General features: G+C 39.9%; 3 protein-coding genes across 3 annotated transcripts; 1 reads left to right on the top strand and 2 right to left on the bottom strand.

Moving 5' to 3' along the window:
• Window positions 1-4,776: 4,776 nt before the first annotated feature.
• LOC106367414 lies at window positions 4,777-5,841 on the bottom strand. Its single transcript, XM_013807185.1, has 3 exons — window positions 5,603-5,841; window positions 4,948-5,542; window positions 4,777-4,866 (listed from the first exon to the last, which is right to left on the bottom strand). The coding sequence occupies exons 1-3, from the start codon at window positions 5,839-5,841 to the stop codon at window positions 4,777-4,779; spliced, it is 924 nt and encodes a 307-aa protein (XP_013662639.1).
• A 3,307-nt stretch (window positions 5,842-9,148) lies between these two features.
• LOC106441990 (protein KOKOPELLI-like) lies at window positions 9,149-18,000 on the top strand. The gene has a single exon (XM_048750704.1). It carries the CDS (start codon window positions 16,012-16,014, stop codon window positions 17,284-17,286), a length of 1,275 nt encoding a protein of 424 aa, XP_048606661.1. The 5' UTR covers window positions 9,149-16,011; the 3' UTR covers window positions 17,287-18,000.
• On the bottom strand, window positions 17,228-19,156 carry LOC106443758 (probable E3 ubiquitin-protein ligase ARI15). The gene is made up of 2 exons (XM_013885313.3): window positions 18,830-19,156; window positions 17,228-18,726 (listed from the first exon to the last, which is right to left on the bottom strand). The coding sequence occupies exon 2, from the start codon at window positions 18,718-18,720 to the stop codon at window positions 17,425-17,427; it is 1,296 nt and encodes a 431-aa protein (XP_013740767.1). The 5' UTR covers window positions 18,721-18,726; window positions 18,830-19,156; the 3' UTR covers window positions 17,228-17,424.
• Between the last annotated feature and the right edge of the window lie 232 nt (window positions 19,157-19,388).

Raw genomic sequence — 19,388 nt, 5'->3', positions numbered from 1 at the left:
CGCCTTGCGGCGATTTCGACCAAACCCTACGACTAATTCTTCACAGTCTCTCCTTCGAAAGTGAGCTCCATAGATCCTTTCATCTCCTTCCGTTCTTCACACAAGCTCCGTCACTCCGCCGTTCTCTGACATCCGCTGAATCTATCGCATCCGCCGCCGTCGTTTTCTGTACCTCTACATCAAGTCATGCAAGGTTTGTTTTCGTCTAATATACATCTATTTTGTTCAGATCCAGTATTATATGTTTATATTACATCTTAATCGACCCCTTTAGGGTTTTGGTTTATGTTTTGTTCAAACCCAGAAAATCGATTCCGCCGTTAAAGTTTTTTCCTAATTTGTTCCGTCGGTTTTTTTCAGGCAACAATCAACCGGACCACCGTCTCCCACCAAGACTATTCGCCACCGACCGTTTCCCGATTGGACGCCACAACATTTACTCAAAGCCAGAGCTTCTAGCTTTCATCCGTCATGTTCTTCGAGGCACCGAAGAGTTCGAGTATATTAGGAGCTCTTGCTTCGGGAAGTTATTTGACCTCCCAGCCCGTCAATGTCCGTCTTCGGGTAAACTGATACACGCCATGTTGACCAGACAACTAGTTTGTGCGGACAAACACACACTCTGGTCTGTTTTCGGAAGCGATCCAATCAAGTTCGGCCTCCAAGAGTTTGGCACCATTACCGGTTTGCCTTGTGGAGCTTTCCCTGTTGGATACACCCTTGATAAAGAAGACGAGTCTCAAGCAAACAAAGACCCTGATTGGATCAAGTTGATAGGGAAAAAGAGATTCACAACCATTGCTGATTTGCGTAACAAGCTGGAGACCGATAAGAACATGCCGGGGAAAAAGAAGCTACAGCTTGCTTTGATAATAATAGTCGATGGTGTCCTCATTGCTCATCAACAAACGCCACGCCCTACTCTGAAGTATGTCAGAATGGTCCAAGACGTTGACACTTTCTGCTCACATCCTTGGGGTAGAGAGTCTTTTATCAAGACCATTGTCTGCATGAAACCTCCGAAGTTCGTCCCAAAGAAATGTCAGGACCCTATCGGAGCAATGGTTCAGCTCCTCAAGCAGGAGTCATTGAGGCTTAGGGGATTCCCTCTTGCACTACAACTCCTTGCATACCAGGCGATCCCAAAACTTCAGTCAACCATTCCCATCCCGTTTGATTCTCGTACAATCATGGACCTCGACGGCCCTAATCTTCCTTCCTATCCAGCGCCCAGCGCCAGCGATATTATAAGTGTGGAAGCTGACCCTGATGTAAGCTACATACTACACTCTCTTATAATTTTGTCTTGCTGTTATTTTCTGAAGTCTTGACATTTTTGTTAATGTTTTGATAAACTTCAGCTTCAAGTGACACCGTTGATACCAATACATAGCCAACCACAACCTGGATGGGGAGTTTGGCCTGATGTCTCAAACGACGATCGTGTGTCATACATGGAGCAACTTATAGCTGACCATCGCCCCTTCACGAAGGACCTTTGGCATGGTGGAGACACATCTGCGCCATTAATCACTACTGCTACAAATGATGAAGATCAACTCAAATCTAAGAAGATCAAGCCGGAAGCACCTCCCAAAAATGCCAAACCAGTCACCAAAAAGGTCCTCAAACCAAGGAAGACAGCAAAGAAAAAAGACACGGTCCGCAAGCAGAGACGCATCAGTAGTTACTTTCATGCCGCGTCTTCTTCCAGCATATCAAACGACAAAATACTGGAGCTCCTGACTGCAATTTCAGATCAAGTCTCCAAGCTTCAAAAGGAGTCAAAGCTGCTTCGCAAATTGCTTAAGCGCAAGAAGACTACAACTTCGTTCAAGCGCTCTGCCTTCATCACTCTTCTCGGAGAAGGATTGGTAAAGAAAGGCAAAACTGCTTTTGCACACAAAGGATGTCAGACTGAACCAACAAACGACAACGTTCCTGTCTCTTCACACGATGTATGCCAGACGGAGCCACAAGCTGATATCTCTCACCATACGGTAATGTTGTTTATTTGCTACTTCTTGTAGGTGCCATTAACTGTGAGGCTTACTTACATAATCTTTTGGTTTTCCTCTACTTGTCACAGCCGCAAGCTCCTATGGAGGAAGATCACATTCAGTCACCCGTCGTCAGCCAATACGCTGCACAGCGTTACGGCTCAATTTCTCACAGCAAGTCAACAACCACCTCCCCCATCCACACCTCAACCATCCACACCTCGCCCATCCACACCTCGCCCATCCACACCTCCCTCATCCACACCTCCCCCATCCACACCTCGCCCATCCACATCTCCCCCATCCACACCTCCCCTATCCACATCTCCCCCATCCACACCTCCCCCAACTCAATTCTCAACACACCCCCCTTTGCTACCAATCCAACTACTCCCCCATCTCTTCGTCCTCTTTCGCCCATCTACGGTGCTAGTGCCCACCCAAACAACAGCCCCGTAGCCATTAGTCCGGAGCCACCCTCTCTAAGCCAACCCCGATACGACACATCATGCAATCAATCTTCGCAGAAGCGAAACTTCCCTTTGTCACCCCTCCATTTAACTCCCGAGACTTCCCCCAATAAGGGTTCAGACAGTCTCCCAGGATTCGTAGGCCATCCGTCAACAATCAACGCATTCTCAGCCACCGCCACATCCAAACCTTCCTCTGCTGCCAAGACCAAACATTCCTCTGCTCAACAGGTGTGTAGTTTCAGTGTTTTTATGTATTTGCTTCAACTGTCAACTTAGAATGTAGTTTGAACTCATGCAAGTAATTCCTGTTGTTTATGTCTAGGCTCAACCAACTGAGGACAGCGACGTTGTGTCTCTGAGCGACAGCGACGGCTCTCCAGCTCCGAAAAGGCCCAAGCATATTCCATCAATCGAAGAAAACCACCTTGCAAAACAACTCGAGCGCTGCAAGACTGTCCCTGCACCAGATCTTATAAGCCCACTACCTCAAATTGAGTGGGATCTTTTCGAAAAGATCATTTCGAAGTCTAGCGCTGCGTAAGTGCATTTCAATTTATGACTCCTCTTTTGCTTTCTAAAGCTTACCTAACCACCTTTCAATTTTGTCAGGTTCCATATAACTCCCTCCAAACTAGACTTCTCCAACAACTTCCTACTCCAACTAGCACAGCCTATGAAATGGACAACAACTTACGTAAACTTCCATCACTTTTCTTTTCAAATTTCTGAATTTTAGCTTACCTTCTCACTTGTGACTAGAACTTCTTAATCATGTCATATGCTTAATATACGTTGGTTGCATTGTTCTTTGTAGCACATGGAAATCCTCATGCACATGCTAGCTGCAAGGTATAGCCTCCTCTTTGAGGAGCAAAAACTTGCCTTCATTACCCCTCACCTTACTTCGGGAATCAAGGCAATATCCAAGGCATTCAACAAGTCAAGAAAGAGGGATACCTTCGAATGGGATGAGCAGCTGACGGGTCTTGTTCTCCAGCCCGGGAAGAAATAGATGGAAGATGTGCTCACTGTCTACACACCCATGATATGGGGCGATAAACACTGGGTTGGTCTTGCGATAAACCTCGACTTGGGCTGTGTTGAAGTCTTAGACCCTCTCCCCACTTTGTACAAGGACTCAGCTGTTGGGCGTTTTATGGCTCCGGTTCTGAAGGTGTTACCTTACCTTGTCAAGAAGGTTGCAAACTACGAGCTCACTCAGTTCCGCGGCCTTGCGCCTTTTACATGTCATCGTATCAAAGACCTCTACATCAACGAAAGGGGAGGTGACTGCGGGCCTGTTTCTGTCAAGTTTTTGGAAATGCACGCACAAGGGGATCCCGATCACATGTCAAGCATCACAGACCGCGACATTGATGATTTCCGTAAACAGTACGTGCTTGACATCTACAAGACCATTGTAATGCCTGCTTACTACGGTTGAGCATAGGCTCCTAACTTTTCACGAACTTGTTATCTTCGGTTATGCAAACTTTAGGATTTCTTTTCTGAACAATGTCAATGTTTTTTTTTTTTTGGTTGGGTGAATCATACTAAAAACAATGTAATAGGTTGATCATACATTTTCTTATCGGATGTGGAATGGTGTCTTCTTTTGTTTGGAACAATTGTTGGGCATGATGCCAATACGCTTAGCTATTCTCTTTTTGAACGTAAAAAAGGATGTGGACGGTGTAGAAGTACTGTCATTGTGTGGACATCATTATGTCCGTCCACAATTTAACACCGGTCAACTCCGGTTTAATTATATTTAACTATATCAATTTCAAGCCAACCAAGCTGTAGGCTTGATTGTTCTCCCTTTGTTCTGAATTGTTGTTCATTTGTTTAGGCGTGTGCTTAGGGATCTTAGTTGTTATAGCTCTATGGGTTGTTTTTTACTTGTTGTAGCTCTATGTGCTCTTGTGTGTTTGCATTGCAACTCACTTATGATTCTCAAACCAACATTATGATTTGATAAACCAACATCCACATGTCTATCTAAACTAGTCGACCATAGTATTCTCGATTGAAAACAAAACACAATCATTTCAAAACAAATCACACTAAACATCCAATTAGTCTCAACCCACCACACTCATGTCGACATGATAACACTAAACAAGAGTATTCATTAAACAAGAAGGTTCTCTCATTTCAGAACATATCACACTTCTGTCGATTAACAAGCACCTTTCTTTATCTCAAAACACTATCTTCTCCACTTCGAAAAAAACACCATCATCCACGTTAGCATTCTATGTTTCGACACCATCATCCACGCTAACGCCGTCCACGTCAATCTATATTGGGTTGGTGCAGCTGGAACGGTTGTGCCCTTCGATACGACATCTACCACACTTGTTTGGAACCAGCTTCGTCTTCTTCGTAACCTGACACAAACACAGGTGTGTATAAAGGGCTCGGATCTTCTCCATTAATTATGTGAAGAAACAAATAAATAAGATGCTTACCGAATATTCACCAATCGAGGGAATCCTGTTCTTCCTTCTGCGACCAGGTTGTCTCTTTGTGACAGGGGGCATCAACACCATCTTCTTCACATCTTCAGGTATATCCACATCACGAGGGTCTCCTTCTGGACTGATTACCCCAGCATATGTCTCCCTCCATGTAGACGTCTTGTAGTAATGATCAACCAAAGTCTCATAACGCACTCCCAAACTGTCAGCAGCAATCATAGCATGGCCACATGGTATTTTGATTTTATCAAAATACTTGCAACTACACTGCTTAGTGGCAAGATGCACACGTTCTTTCCTACCATACTTCCCTATAATTTCACAACTCCATTCAGTAGAAGAATTCACTTTGCTCCCCTTCATTGTTGCCATATTGTTTGTCATCACCTTGTCCACCTCCACACTAACTGTACCCCTGTGGTTTTCCGCCTTCTTTCTCCTTGCACTGAACCACCTTGTCATCATCCTTTGAATGAAAATAACCAACTCCATAATAGGTGAAGTCCTCCCTTCCACGAGTGCATGGTTCAGCTGCTCCGCTATGTTACTAGTCATGATGTTATAGCGGTCTCCCGGGAAGTTAGCCCTTGACCAATGAGCAACACCAATCTTACTCAGATACACTCAACACTCACTCCTCTGAGACCTTACTTTGCTTAACAGATCCCTATAATCTCCGATACGGTAAGCCATTGCAGTTGATGTTACCATTTTAGCCAAGTTTTTGCTTGAGTAACGAGAGTTGACGTTTCTAGCCAAATGAACAATGCAGTAACCGTGATTAGCAGAAGGGTACACACGTTTCACAGCTGATGCAATGCATGCTGCACGGTCAGATATGATTGCCAGCCTAGGAGAATCACCTAATATCCTCTCCAACTTCATCAAGAACCAACTTCATGCTTCTTCATCTTCGCTGTCCACAATAGCATAAGCTAGAGGGAAAATCTGAAAATTTGCATCTTGTCCGCTTGCCGTGAGTAACACACCTTTGTACTTGCCTCCTAAGTGTGTTCCATCTACAACCAGCACCAGCCGTAGCTTCTTAAAACCTTGTATAGATGCTCCAAAGGCAAGAAATAGATAAAGGAACCGCTCATCACCATCCTCATCAACCTCTGTTTCGATATCAGCCACTGTACCAGGATTCGCAAGTTTTAACATGTGCAAATACTCAGGCAGTTTCAAATAAGAAGATTCTTCAGAACCATGAATGTCGATTACAGCCTTCTCTTTAGCCCTATAGCATTTCATGTAAGAAGCAGTTACACGAAGATCCTCCAGCACAAGCTTCTGCAATTCGGATGGCACCGGCCCTTTCCCTGGATCACCAAATTTCGATTTGTACACAGCTGCAATCACCCGTGCTGTAGCTTTACTCTTATAGCCCTGTCTAAAATCAATCGGACAGCTATGATCTAGTTGTGCTTTCCTGATCTCGTAATAGCCAGTACCTCTTATTTCATGGGCTGTCACACGCCAATCACACCTTGGATCAGGACACTCCACTACAAAAGAGTCAACTTTTGTCCTAGTCTGTTTGAAACGGAACTGATTTCTTATCGCGTATATAGCCAGTGATATTTGACAATCTTCTTTGTTACCAAACACCTTCCCAACATGGATCCTTCCATCACCTTCCTCCAAGTCCATGTCTGGTATCTCTGCTGCAGCATAGATGGTATCATCAAAAAGTGGCGGAATATCAAACTCCTCATCATCGACGTCTTCTAGCTTTCTTGTTGAAACCCGTGGCATCCTGTCAACACTGCTCTCCCCACCCGTCCACGGATTGTAGGTGTTAGTCCCCATCCACGTCGGTTTGTCATCACCAGAGTCACTTTTAGCGCTGCTTCTACCACCATTATTCTTCATCAAATCTTCCACAAGCTCATCTTCATTGTAGATAACATTAACAGCATTAGACCCACCATTGTCGTCGTTGAGAAGTGGACTCCAAAAATCTTTCTCATAGCCTCTAGGCCTGACGTCTCTCTCATCGACTTCATCCACAGCATCTTCCAAAACATTTTTGCCGCTTAGAACTTCTTCATGTCTGAACACACTCCCACAATTGATTACTTCTTCAACCCTTTCAACCTCACGTACAAACTCCACATCCTCACCATTAACAACACGCGAAGTTGGAATCTTTATGCGAGCCTCTTCTGGAGCCTCTTCTGGAGCATCTGTTGGACCTTCTCTCGTCACAAAACAATGGCTCGACGAGCCACCACTCACCTTCGGATTACAATCCTCCGCCGTAACAAAAGGTGTTTCCTTTTGGGTCGAGCAAGAACTCCACTTTGAAGTCGCCGACCAAACAAAAGGTGTGTTTTTTTTGGATGCGCAATAACTCAACTTGGAAGTTCCCTTCGGTTTACATGTCAACGGCGTTACAAAACCCATTCCGGAATCATCAACGAAATCGTCGGAGCTGGTCCTCTCAAATTTCACGAACAGATTCATAGCTCCTTTCACTCTCAAATGCTGCAGAAAGTATCTTATACCTCCATCATTTGTCAGTAATACCGGCGGGGTCTTTATCCCGGTGTCTAGCTCCAAGTTCGACGGCGGCCAGTAGCTAAGCGCAGCCACAAACAAACCCTCCTCCACGCAAAACTCACGCAAGACGTTGCGTTGAAGCTCAAACAAGCTCATTCCTTCGTACAAAGGAACCAGCCGCGCCATCTGACGCTTGTCAAGCACAAAATCCCACTTCCCTCCATTATCACAAACCCACTCGCCGCACATGACCATGCACTGATCCTCCATCGCACCAACCTGAAACACAAATATCAAGCGTTAAAGTGAATGACTTGGATCGATTAATGTCAAACCCAAAACAAGAACAAATCGACACCTTCAATGTTTGCCAAGAACAGCTCCAATAAAGACAGAAACAACGAGAGTGGCTTCCTCCACACCCAACACAACAAATTTACGTCCTTTATCATAGCTGTCTTACTTCTTAAGTTTTAATTTTGGCCTTTGATTAGAAACACAAGATCCAGATCTGACGGTCTAAATTAAGTGACTTCAATCAATAAACCTTAACCTAAACCGAGCTCCATAGACCAAACTGGTTTCCTTTTGGGAAGCAAAATATCAAGCTGCCTTTGGTAAGGGTATATTAGTCAATTTTTTATCTTTGGGCAAGGGAAAGTGCCTCACATGTGCTATGTGTCTTTTAGTGTAAGAGAAAGACATAATGTGATCCATTAAGTAATCAATTCAAAAGAAAATCTACACATTACCAAGAATTAATAATTTAATCAAAATAAAAAGGGATTAATTTTGTGTTGTACTTTGTGTGCGTTAAATGAGAAAGATGGGCAATAAATGGGACCCGAGACAGACGTAAGCAGTCAGTGAAAAAGAGTCGTCCTCGTAAACCGGGCTGTTTTTCTCGGTTATTGGTGCTTGGTTTCCGCTGACACCGACATGTCCGGTTCCTAGGTAACTTTGCTCTCTACCCTACGATTCATTCTGGAATGGACGATTCAGATCTTCTTTTCCTTTTCTATCTGTGACGTGTGGTTCGAGTATTTCGCCTGAGTCTCTCAGACGAGCCCTAAATAAACCAAACTCAAGAATCCAACCCAGTAAAAATGAAAATTATCATGTTCAAACAAAAAATTGATTAAACTATAAATTAAATGCTGTTGACCAAAACAAGCAAAATACTTAAATATTATTAAAGTACACATATTAGCCACAAGATCACTTTTCAATATGGAGTATATGATTTGAAATCAATACTGTAATTATACTATAAATCTACCATAAACTTAAATATTATTAAAGTACACATATAAGCCACCAGATCACTTTTCAATATGGAGTATATGATTTGAAATCAATACTGTAATTATACTATAAATCTACCATAAACTTTCTCTAAGTATCCCGTCAGAGTAGCTTTTTGAAAAACGTAAATGCATTCTCTTTTAGAGACTATACAAGTCAGGTGTTCAAGAAAAAAGAGAGACAATACAAATCTTCTTGACTGAAAAGAATGATAATGCATTAATGCATAAATAAGTCAAACAAATACAATCATACGTATGTTACTTTAAAAGAAAGTTAATTACTCAAAATGAAATATGATCTACAAGAGGGAAATTTGGCACGAACCGATGTGAAGACAAAATTAACCAATGTTTTGTCGTTTTCATAGCAATTAATTTGAATGTACGTTGTTGCATCACCCCATGTAGCTAACAAAATATGAGCGTTGCGTTTTATTGCATGGCACCTAATAATATATCTAAAGATTCTAAACCCGCGTGATCCCGGCTGGATATTGTAAACAGGTAGAATCATATGAAAAATGGGATTAAAAATCATCTTGCTTTTGATAATATATATAGATTGACATATTGGTTAAAATGTTTTTGATCGCTAGTAACAACCTACATCATCGCAAACTCATTTATCATATTATATAAATTGTTAACCACACCTATGTCGTCAGGTGGCACAAGGCGTTCTGTGGATTTTAAGAGATCTGAATTCGAATCTGATGCTAACTCAAATAAACACAGCGCATGACCACCGGAACTGTTTACATTCTTTTCGTTCTGTCTCCGGAAAAGGTTTACCTTTTTTATATAAATTGTTAAAACCACCTCAGAAATGTAAAAGCATGCAATTATATATGTTTTGGTAGATAACAATCGATGGTATATTTTAGACTTCATCGCACAACAAAATGTAAAAGCATACAATTACTTTAACTTATAAGTTGAGGTGGAGGTAATAATAAGGAAGACATATACATAAATTCCCTTATATATATGTATGTCTATAAAGTTGAGGTTAAAAAAGAATCAATATGATCATATGATCATATGATTCATATCTATGGAATGTAACTTTTGCAATGGAAGTAAATATTCAGTCTATAAACAACAAGATTGTTAAACAATGCGATTATTTTTTTTCCATATAATTAATGTTTATAACTAATTACAAGCACAAAACCCTTGATATATATACATATCTATATGTAAAATATGTGCAGATGTCGTTTTGGGGACTTGACAGGGATTTTAAATTAGAAGGAAGATTTCTGTTGGCCTCGGAAATGACGGTTATTAAATATGTATAAGAGACAATTAAACTGGGTATTTTTCAGAAGAAATTGACTTGTATCATGAAAAGGGTTTGAAATTGAATGTACTTACTTGGAGTACGTCGGATTTTACCGCTCTGGATTTCACTGTAACATTCTATTTCAGGTAACCCTATACGCACCATATAGAGACAATAACCAAATTAATCAAACTATTAAACCGAAATTACTAAGTCCATGTAAGAAAATACAAAAGAATAATCTAGGGCTTAGATCTTTTGTCCTCTCTATAAATAGAAGAAACTACGAGGGTCTCTTACCCTGTCACATGCTTCCTTCCTTCTTCTTTCGTAAAGATTATCACCTTCTTGTCTTCTTTATCTTCTTCTTCTTCTTCTTCTAAAGCGATTTAGGGTTTAGAGGAATGTTGTCTGGCTCGAGGTCATGAAGAGTCGATATTTAACGAAATACAAAACTCTATATGATTCTCGGACCAGGCTTCATCCCCCTCAACCTATTCATCGCAATTTCCTCAAACTATTACTTTTAACGTCACATCTCAATGATCTCATCACGGTAGTTGATTCATGGTTGAGAAAATGTTGTCATTCATACTTAAGTTTCTAAAGCTTATTGTTCCATCGAGGTTCATTTTATGATTCATGCTGCAGTGTTAGTTATTATATAGCCATTGACAAACTCATCAAACAGCTAGAATTATCAATGTTCTCTTAAAATGTTAACCATCTTTTTCTTCTATGTTTCAATATTGTTCCCCTTGAAGTGTTTCGAGCCTTTATTTGCGGATTGTTATTTGTTAGCCGTTCCTTTTTACTAGGAACAAAGAAGTAACCAAAGAAATCTGGATCTATGAATGCAAATCCCTTGTGTTTTTTATACACCTTGAAAGATATTTCACTTTTCCGTTTTTAAAACGTACACGTCTAGTCATATATATTCCATTCATACCAACTTTGGGGAAAAAGTTAAGTTATCATGAAACAACAATCTATTGAGGCAGCATGAAACATATAAATTGGCCATTTTCTCTTTTTTCACATCTATGAGTTGCAACAATATTTGTTACAAATGTTCAAAAAAAAAAAACAATATTTGTTACAACCTTTCAACTAAACTTTATAATTGACATATATATCAGTTCACTGCATGTACGTTTTTTGTGTGTTGGTCAAAATTTATAGTCACTTGGAAAAGTTATTTATATATATATATATATATTAATAATTCAACAAAGGTGAAAAGGGTAGAGGAAAAAGAGAAGATTACAAAGAACAAAAGAAAGCTTTGTACGTGAATGATGTGGAAACCACCATATGGCTTTCCGCCATACTACAAAAAGTCTCGTCAAGTTGAAATGTTATTACACGTAACATGAAAATGAAAAATAACTTCCTCTCTTTTCCCCGTTGTTGGAGACTGTTGTGATTGATTGACTGTTTTCTATGAAACAAATCTTACAGAGAGAGAGAAGATGTGATGTGATGTGTATATTGTTGATTTTTGTATAGTAGCGTGAATTAGAATTTCAAAAAGTTAGTAAACATTTTTGCAATTTAAATCGTTTGTTAAGGAAAAATGTCCTATAAGGTCGGAGTTATTAACAGTTTCTGCAATTGTCAGAGTCATGGGAGATGAGAAGATGAAACAATGGAATGATGAATAATGCGGTGATTAACTGATTAGGCTGTCAGGGTCCAAAATTCACTCGGTGTAATAAGCGAGAGGAATGACTTACATGTAAGAAGCTAGATCGATTTCTCATAAATGAAACCTGGCTTCATCAACGTACTCAGGCGTATGGGTTTTTGAGGTTGGAGGATGTTTTGATCACCTAAGAGAAAGATTTCATATAGACGCTGAAGCAGTAGGAAAGCGTAAGCCGTTCAAATTCACTAATGCAGTGGTTGACATGCCTGAGTTTCTCAAGTTAATTGAAGATTATTGGAAGGATACTCCACCATTGTTTGAGCCGACATCAGCTCTCTTTCGCTTCTCAAAATCTCTAAAAACTCTGAAACCTCTAACAAGACAGTTGAGTAAAAAGAAACCGGGGAAGCTATCAATGAAGTTAAAGAAGCTTATCATGATTTATGTGAGAAACATGAGAGGCTTTTAAATAATCCTTCACAGGAGAATATAAAGGAGAAGTGAGTGCAGCAGAAAGATGGAATAGAATATCAAATATTGAGGAGAAAATTCTGAAACAGAGATCTAAGATGCATTGGTTACAGCTAGGAGATCATAACAATAAGGCTTTTCACAATGCGGCAAAGATAAGGGAAACAAAGAATGCGATTCGGGAGATCAAATACCCATCTGGAGAAGTAGTTATAACGCAGGAAGGGATTAAAAAAGAAGCTGAAAGATTTTTCAATGAGTTTTTATCTCGTGAGCCATATGATATCCGGAGGGGAAGTGTAGAAGAGATACAACAGATATTCAGTTTTCGATGCTCTGAAGTGGAAAGGAACCAACTGATAAAACCGATCACTAATGAAGAAATAAGAAAGGTTTTGTTTCAGATGCCTAGCAACAAATCGCCAGGGCCAGACGAGTATACAACAGAATTTTCTAAAGCCTTTTGGAGTATTATTGGACGGGATCTCACAACTGTAGTGCAATCTTTTTTTAGTAAATGATTTCTATCAAAGGGCTTAAACACGACTATTCTTGCTCTTATCCCGAAAAAAGACAATGCAACTGAGATGAAGGACTATAGGTCAATCTCATGTTGCAATGTACTTTACAAGGTGATATTCAAGATCATTGCAAATCGACTAAAAGGTACGCTCCCTCAGTGTATAACCTATAATCAATCTGCATTTGTGAAGGACAGGCTCTTAGTAGAGAATTTACTTGTAGCTACTGAAATTGTAAAGGACTATCACAAAGAAGATGTCTCTCCAAGATGTGCTATGAAAATAGAAATAGCTAAAGCCTTCGACTCTGTTTATTGGCCATTTTTGTTTGACACTCTTCGAGCTTTGAATATGCATGATCAGTTTATAAGATGGATTGAACTTTGTGTCTGCACTCCATCATTTTATGTTCAAGTAAATGATGAACTTGCAGGATTCTTTTCAAAGTAAGAGAGGGTTAAGGCTGGGTTGTGCGTTATCACCATACCTCTTTGTGATCTGTATGAACGTCTTATCCCATATGATTGATAAAGAAGCAGCAAGGAAGGAGATATGATATCATCCAAGATGCCAAAATATACTGCTCACACATCTGTGCTTTGCGTATGATATGCTGGTATTTGCTAATGGAGAAAAAAGATCTGTTGAGGGAGTTCTTAAAATATTCGAGGATTTGCAGCTATGTTAGCGCTTAAGATAAGTGGAGAAATCAACATTATACACTGCATGAATTCCAATTTCGCAAGAGAAGGAAATTTTGAGCAGATTTCCGTTTGCTTATGGCCAGTTACCAGTGAGGTATCTTGGGCTTCCCCTGCTCACAAGAAGGTTGTCTGTCAATGATTAGCTACCGTTAGTAGAGAAGATAAGAAGAAGAATGAAATCGTGGACAGGGAGGTTCCTATCACACGCAGGTAGACTGCAACTTATCAGCTCAGTCATTACAAGTCTATCTAAGTTTTGACTATCGGCTTTTAGATTACCAAGTAGCTGCTTGAAGGAGATAGAAAGCTTGTGTTCTGCATTTGTTTGGTTTGGACCTGATCTTAAAACAAGCAAGGCAAAAGTGAGCTGGAAAGATATTTGTCTACGTAAAGAGGAAGGTGGATTGGGGCTGAGACCACCCAAAGAAATCAGTACAGTGTTTGGTCTGAAAATCATCTGGCGATTATCTTCTGTTCGATCTCCTTTGTGGGTAAAATGGGTCCAGTTTTACTTGATAAGAAAAGGTTCCTTAGGGATGTTCAATCCGGATATCGGTTCGGTTTCGGTTCGGTTTTTTAAGTTTTTCGGTATTTCGCTTAATAAAATATAACTACCATTCTAAATCCATTTTTACTTCGGTTCGGTTCGGTTTATATACCGCTGGTTTTCGGTTTATTCGGTTTTATACCAAAACATAATTATTTAGTTTGGGATCATATTATATAAATTTTAGAGTCATATTGTCATCGCAGTCATTTATTAAAAATATATTATATTTTCAAATAAAAGAACAAAAAAATAAAAACGCTTATACCTTCAAATGAAATAATCAAATCTAGAATTAAAATCAAAGCTCGAAATTTTGAAAATAAAAATAAAAAACAAAAGAGAAGTATGAAAGAAAATGTTTCCACTCTTCCATATTCAGTGTTCATCAAAGTCATGTTTCGTCGAGTGAAACTCTGTTCGTTTATAAATAAGAAAAAAATTGTGAAGAATTTTTCTAGTTATTATCCATCAAATTTATAACCTTCACTTCAATTTAATCAATGCTAAAAGAAAGCAAAATGATTAAAAGAAGAAGACTAAGAAAATAAAAAGTCACTCTGTAGCAGGTTCATGGGCATGTAAGAAGCTTCTAAAACTAAGGGAGCTTGCTTATTCTTATCACAAGATGGAAGTTAATAACGGTGAAAATACGTCTTTTTGGCATGATTCATGGTCTCGCATGGGATGCCTGAAGGTGTGTCTTAGAGAAAGAGGGACAATGGATCTCAGAATCCTTGATAATGCTCTGGTATCTGATGTGCTCGCTCGGCATAGAAGAAGAAGACACATAGTACATTTTTTAAATGACGTAGAAAATGAGATAGAAGCTATAAAAACTCGGAGAAGTCAAGAAGAAGACATCACACTTTGGAAGCAAGTTGAGGACAAATATGCTAAGCAATTTTCTACAAAGAAAACTTGGTTGCATATGCGTCAATCTCAGCTTGAATGTTACTGGAGCAAAGGAGTGTGGTTTCCTCACTCTACACCGAAGTATTCCTTTCTGGTATGGGTTGCAATGAAAAATAGACTTCAAACTTGTGACAGAATGCATCAATGGAACAATACAATAGATGTGACTTGTGTGCTGTGTAAGGAAGCACAAGAGACATGTCAACACCTATTTTTTGGATGTCAATACTCTGGAGAAATCTGGAAAGAAATGGTTGGTGGTATATTAAAAGGAGATTTCACAACAGATTGGGGGGAGCTGATATCAATCATATCTAATCCGAGATGTAGTTCAACTGAAGTATTTCCGCTCCGCTATATATTTTAAATAGTGGCTCATACCATATGGAGAGAGCGTAACGCTCCTAGACATGGGAAAGAGCCGAAGGATGAAAAGTTACTAGCCAAGCTTGTAGACAAATTAATTCGTTTGAAACTATTGTCAGCGAAGGGAACATGTAAAAGATACCTTAAGGAATGATTAAGTGTTTGGTTTGGTACAAAAATGCAATGAAGATGAGATGGCGGGTTCTTTTCATTATTAGATCAAAATTTTGATTATTGTTTTGTGTGGTAAAAACAGAAGCACTTGATGTAAATATGTTTTGATTGAATAAATTTTACATTCATTCAAAAAAAAAATTACAAATGAGTCTGTTTCTTTTTAAATAAAACGACACGAAGAAACATTGCCTTCGCTCGTCGGTTTAAAATTTAAATAAAGTTTTTTTTTTTGTTATTTGCAAACGGTTATTTTGTTATTTTTCTTTCTATCTTCTTCGTTCTTTCTTCTGTTCTGAATAATTATTTTGTTTGATGGAGCCTCTTAACGTTGAATGCGATCTTCAGTCACTGAGAAGATTATACAATCTTCTTCTTCTCCAATCAAATGCAAACAAGGAATATGTACCCCAAACATTTTTGGTGAGTTTAATTAATATCTCTTGCGATTCTCATCTTATAATTTCTGTCATTTATTAACCTGACATTAGTAACTCTGAAAAATCGCAGTTAGATGAGAATTCACAGTTTCTACTAAAACGGTTGCTCGATTCTGCGACCGAGGAACTTTTGGCTAGACAACACAAGGTTCGGCTCTGTTATTACCCCCCCATGTTACATCGTATTCCTGCTTCTGAATCTTGGGTTTGGTTACAGGTACTTGCACAAGCACAGTTAGGTTTGCCAGAGAGGGTTTCTACACAGATTGCTACTACTAAAGCAAACTCAATCTCAAGGGGTATCGTCAAGTTGCCTAGTAAGGCTGCTTTAACACATGAAGTCGTTGATTCAATCGAACGAATCGAAACGCAGCTTTCTGCTTATCAGTTTTGTTCTAGTCGTGGTGATAGAACAAGGTCATGCAAGTCTCCTAGTGTAATAACTCCAATGGAAGAAGAAGGTTACTCATCTTCTGTAATGCCTTTTCATAGGTCAAGCGAGAAAGCGTTGATGGAACCAAGACAAAGCTATTTAAGGAGTAGGCAAATGAGGCATACTACAAGAACATCAAGCGTAGCACCTAGCCTGAGAAGTGTGACTAATAATGCAACAGTTCGAAGCCGTTATGATCCAGATTTGGCTCTTCAGTCACACTCTTCTCATGATGATCAGATTGTTCTTGCCACGTCAAGACCACCATTACCGCCACGTCCTCTGAGGTCCGTTGGTTTCGAGAAGCCTAGCAGAACGTCACAGAAGATGGCGAGTATGAAACCAACTTTGTTGTTGGATCAAGGAACCGAGACTGGAACAAGCTCAGAAAGTGAAGAACAAGTTTACTCAACAGATCAAGAATCAGAAGAAGCCTCTGGGGAAACAGTATCAACCTCTGGCTCAAGCTGGGAAACTCATGCTGAGAGCGTCACCGGGACAGACTCATCATATCCATCAGAGAGTGAAGGTGATGGTGAGAACCCTCAAGTCAGTGATTCTCCTCCACATAACAGATCAAGGGGTCCTGCAAAACAGAGGAAAAAAGCAACAACAGGGCGGCTTAAAAGATTCAAGGACAAGCTAGGTAAAGTGTTTCACCATCACCACTACCACCACCACGAGCATCACAACAAGGAAGAAGAGCAAGGCCGCAAGCCATCAGCTTGGAGGCATTTAGTGAAGAAACATCTCCACAAAGACAAAGAGAAATTGCCCGAAAGGTGGATGAAGTCAGAATCCAAAGGTCTAACTACACATAACAACAAAGGTGGACAGTTTCATGCGCTGGTAAAAGGATTCATGAGACATCATAGAAGACACTCAAAGAACAAAAAGAAAAAGTTGCAAACCCCTAAGCGTCAAGGTGTTGTCAAGCTTCCCAAAAGAGAGAGGGTTAAGTCAGAAAAAACAAATTATTTATGTAATAAGGATCAACAACATGATGAAAACTAGTCTTATAAAGGTATACAAGAAGCAAAAAACAACCTTAAACGTTGCAAATTTCATGTTTGTCCCTTTTTTTTTGTGACACAAACTCAAGCATAGTACTACTCTTGGCTTAACTGCGGAGTTCTGACGGGATCCGGTGCATTAGTGCTTGTATGATTGCTTAGAAACCCATTTACGAGATAAATCATCTAGCTTAGATGTAGTAGCCTCACAGCACATCTTACACTTCATATCAAGCCAACTGTTTCCATAGGTACATCGATCGCAAAGCCAGTAAGGACCAGCGACATTGTCGTAAGACTTCACCTTCACATCCACTATACCGTCTTGCAAAGTCTTGATGAAATGATAAAAAAAGTTACCAACATTGCTCGTCGCAGTAGTCAAGTTATGCCTAAACTTACAAAGCACTAACGCATCTGCTGCATAAAAGGCTGTTTCCGTTTCCGCTAGCAAAGTCTTTAAGTAGCTTTGTAGCGTCGTCGTCGCAATGTCTTGCAAGAACTGGAGATATTCCTTCTTCGATGTCTCATGCTCCGTGTGGAAGTACTCGTAGACGCAGCTCCATTTAAGAACTTGCCTGCATTGAATAAGAAGCATAAGACCTTCTCTCACAATCCTAACGTCTTGCTCTTTTAAACTATCTGGGTTCTTGATGATGTAGTCTTCGAAGTCTTGTAGATCGTCTTGAGCTCCCTCCATTGCAGCCTTACGCTCCTCCCAGCGATCCACAACCGAAACTTCCACTTCTGTGGATAACCAATCAGAGACGTTGTTGCACGTCACAGGTCTGTGTGACTCGAAGCCGCATCTCCAGCAGAAGGTGTGACCACAGAGACACACCACGTTTAAACCGTACTCTTCCACATCATTGGCTTGATGAAACTCGATGACGTAGTTGCAATCCGGTGCAGGACACTGCTTGATCATCAACCCTTTGTTTTCCTCGATGTAAGATCTAAAGATATAACTCTCGTAGAAGTCTTTATCCTTTCCCGTTAGCTTCTCGATCGTGTCCGGTCCAACAGAAGCTCGACAGCTTTGGTCGGGACATGAGATTACGGTTTGGTTCTTCTCCAGAGAGTCGAGGTACTCTCTCCAACAGGTTGTGCAGAACTTGTGAGAGCAACACGGCGTTGAGATTAAACCATCATTCACATGATCATCACTAGTCTTATTATTGCAAATCACCCAGGATGAATCAGACAAATCAGTTACGAGTGAACTCAAACCTGATTCCGACAATAGCTTGTCCTTGTCTTCACCCAAACGCTCGGAGACCCTAAGCGTGTCCCATCGGAGATACATGAAGAGAACGGTGGCATCGTTTTTTGAAACGTAGAAGACTCCTGAGATGTCGTCGATCTGTTTATTCATTTTCTCTTTAACTTCATTTCTGGTTAGAACAGAGTATGGTCTCTGTTGATCTCCCTCCATTGATTTCTTTGAAAAAAACAAAAAAAAAAAAAAGACAAGAAACAAAAGTCAGCAAATTACCAAAAAGAAGAAGAAGAGACGGATCAAACAATTAAGGTTAGGGCTTTACTGATAGCTTGAGCCTCAATCAATAGATAGCTTGTGTCTCAATCAACAAGATTGACCCGGAGATCAGAGAAATGATCGTAATTGAGTTTCCCTTTTTCTTGTTATTTTCCTTTTTCCTCTCACAGTCTAGGGTTTTCCTCTTTTTACTCTCCTACGGGGAAAGGATATGGGAGAGTTGCAACATGTATTCTGTTTCCCACTATCACAAACTTTTTTGATAATTCAACCTTTTCTACTTTTTTTTTGATACTCTCCTACGGGGAAGGATACGAGAGTTGCAACATTTATTCTGTTTCCCACTATCACAAACTTTTTTGATAATTCAACGTTTTCTAATTAAAAAATTTGGCCCATTGGACCCTAATCATGATTATCAATTCAATAACAAAAAAAAAATATAAATGATTATGTATATGTTAAACAAGGACATAGAAGTCAAAACTTGTGGACACATAGCTTGACTCATGTCACTAACTCTTGTCCGAGGCACAATAGTCACATTGTGCACAATAAAGTCGTTAACTCATCACAGACAATTGTTGTTTCTTGTTACATCAGAG

The sequence above is a fragment of the Brassica napus genome, chromosome C3, assembly GCF_020379485.1.
Source record: "Brassica napus cultivar Da-Ae chromosome C3, Da-Ae, whole genome shotgun sequence".
Taxonomy (NCBI): Eukaryota; Viridiplantae; Streptophyta; class Magnoliopsida; order Brassicales; family Brassicaceae; genus Brassica; species Brassica napus.
The sequence above is the reverse complement of the archived record's forward strand: the minus strand, read 5'-3'. Positions and strand labels throughout refer to the sequence as shown.

Coding starts and splice junctions, on each gene's coding strand:
- LOC106441990 (XM_048750704.1), top strand. CDS start 16,012: ATGTTACATCGTATTCCTGCTTCTGAATCTTGGGTTTGGTTACAGGTA.
- LOC106367414 (XM_013807185.1), bottom strand. CDS start 5,841: ATGAAGTTGGAGAGGATATTAGGTGATTCTCCTAGGCTGGCAATCATA. Junction 5,543..5,602: donor GATCTGTTAAGCAAAGTAAG/GTCTCAGAGGAG, acceptor TCATTGGTCAAG/GGCTAACTTCCCGGGAGACC. Junction 4,867..4,947: donor CCTCGATTGGTGAATATTCG/GTAAGCATCTTA, acceptor TGTTTGTGTCAG/GTTACGAAGAAGACGAAGCT.
- LOC106443758 (XM_013885313.3), bottom strand. CDS start 18,720: ATGGAGGGAGATCAACAGAGACCATACTCTGTTCTAACCAGAAATGAA.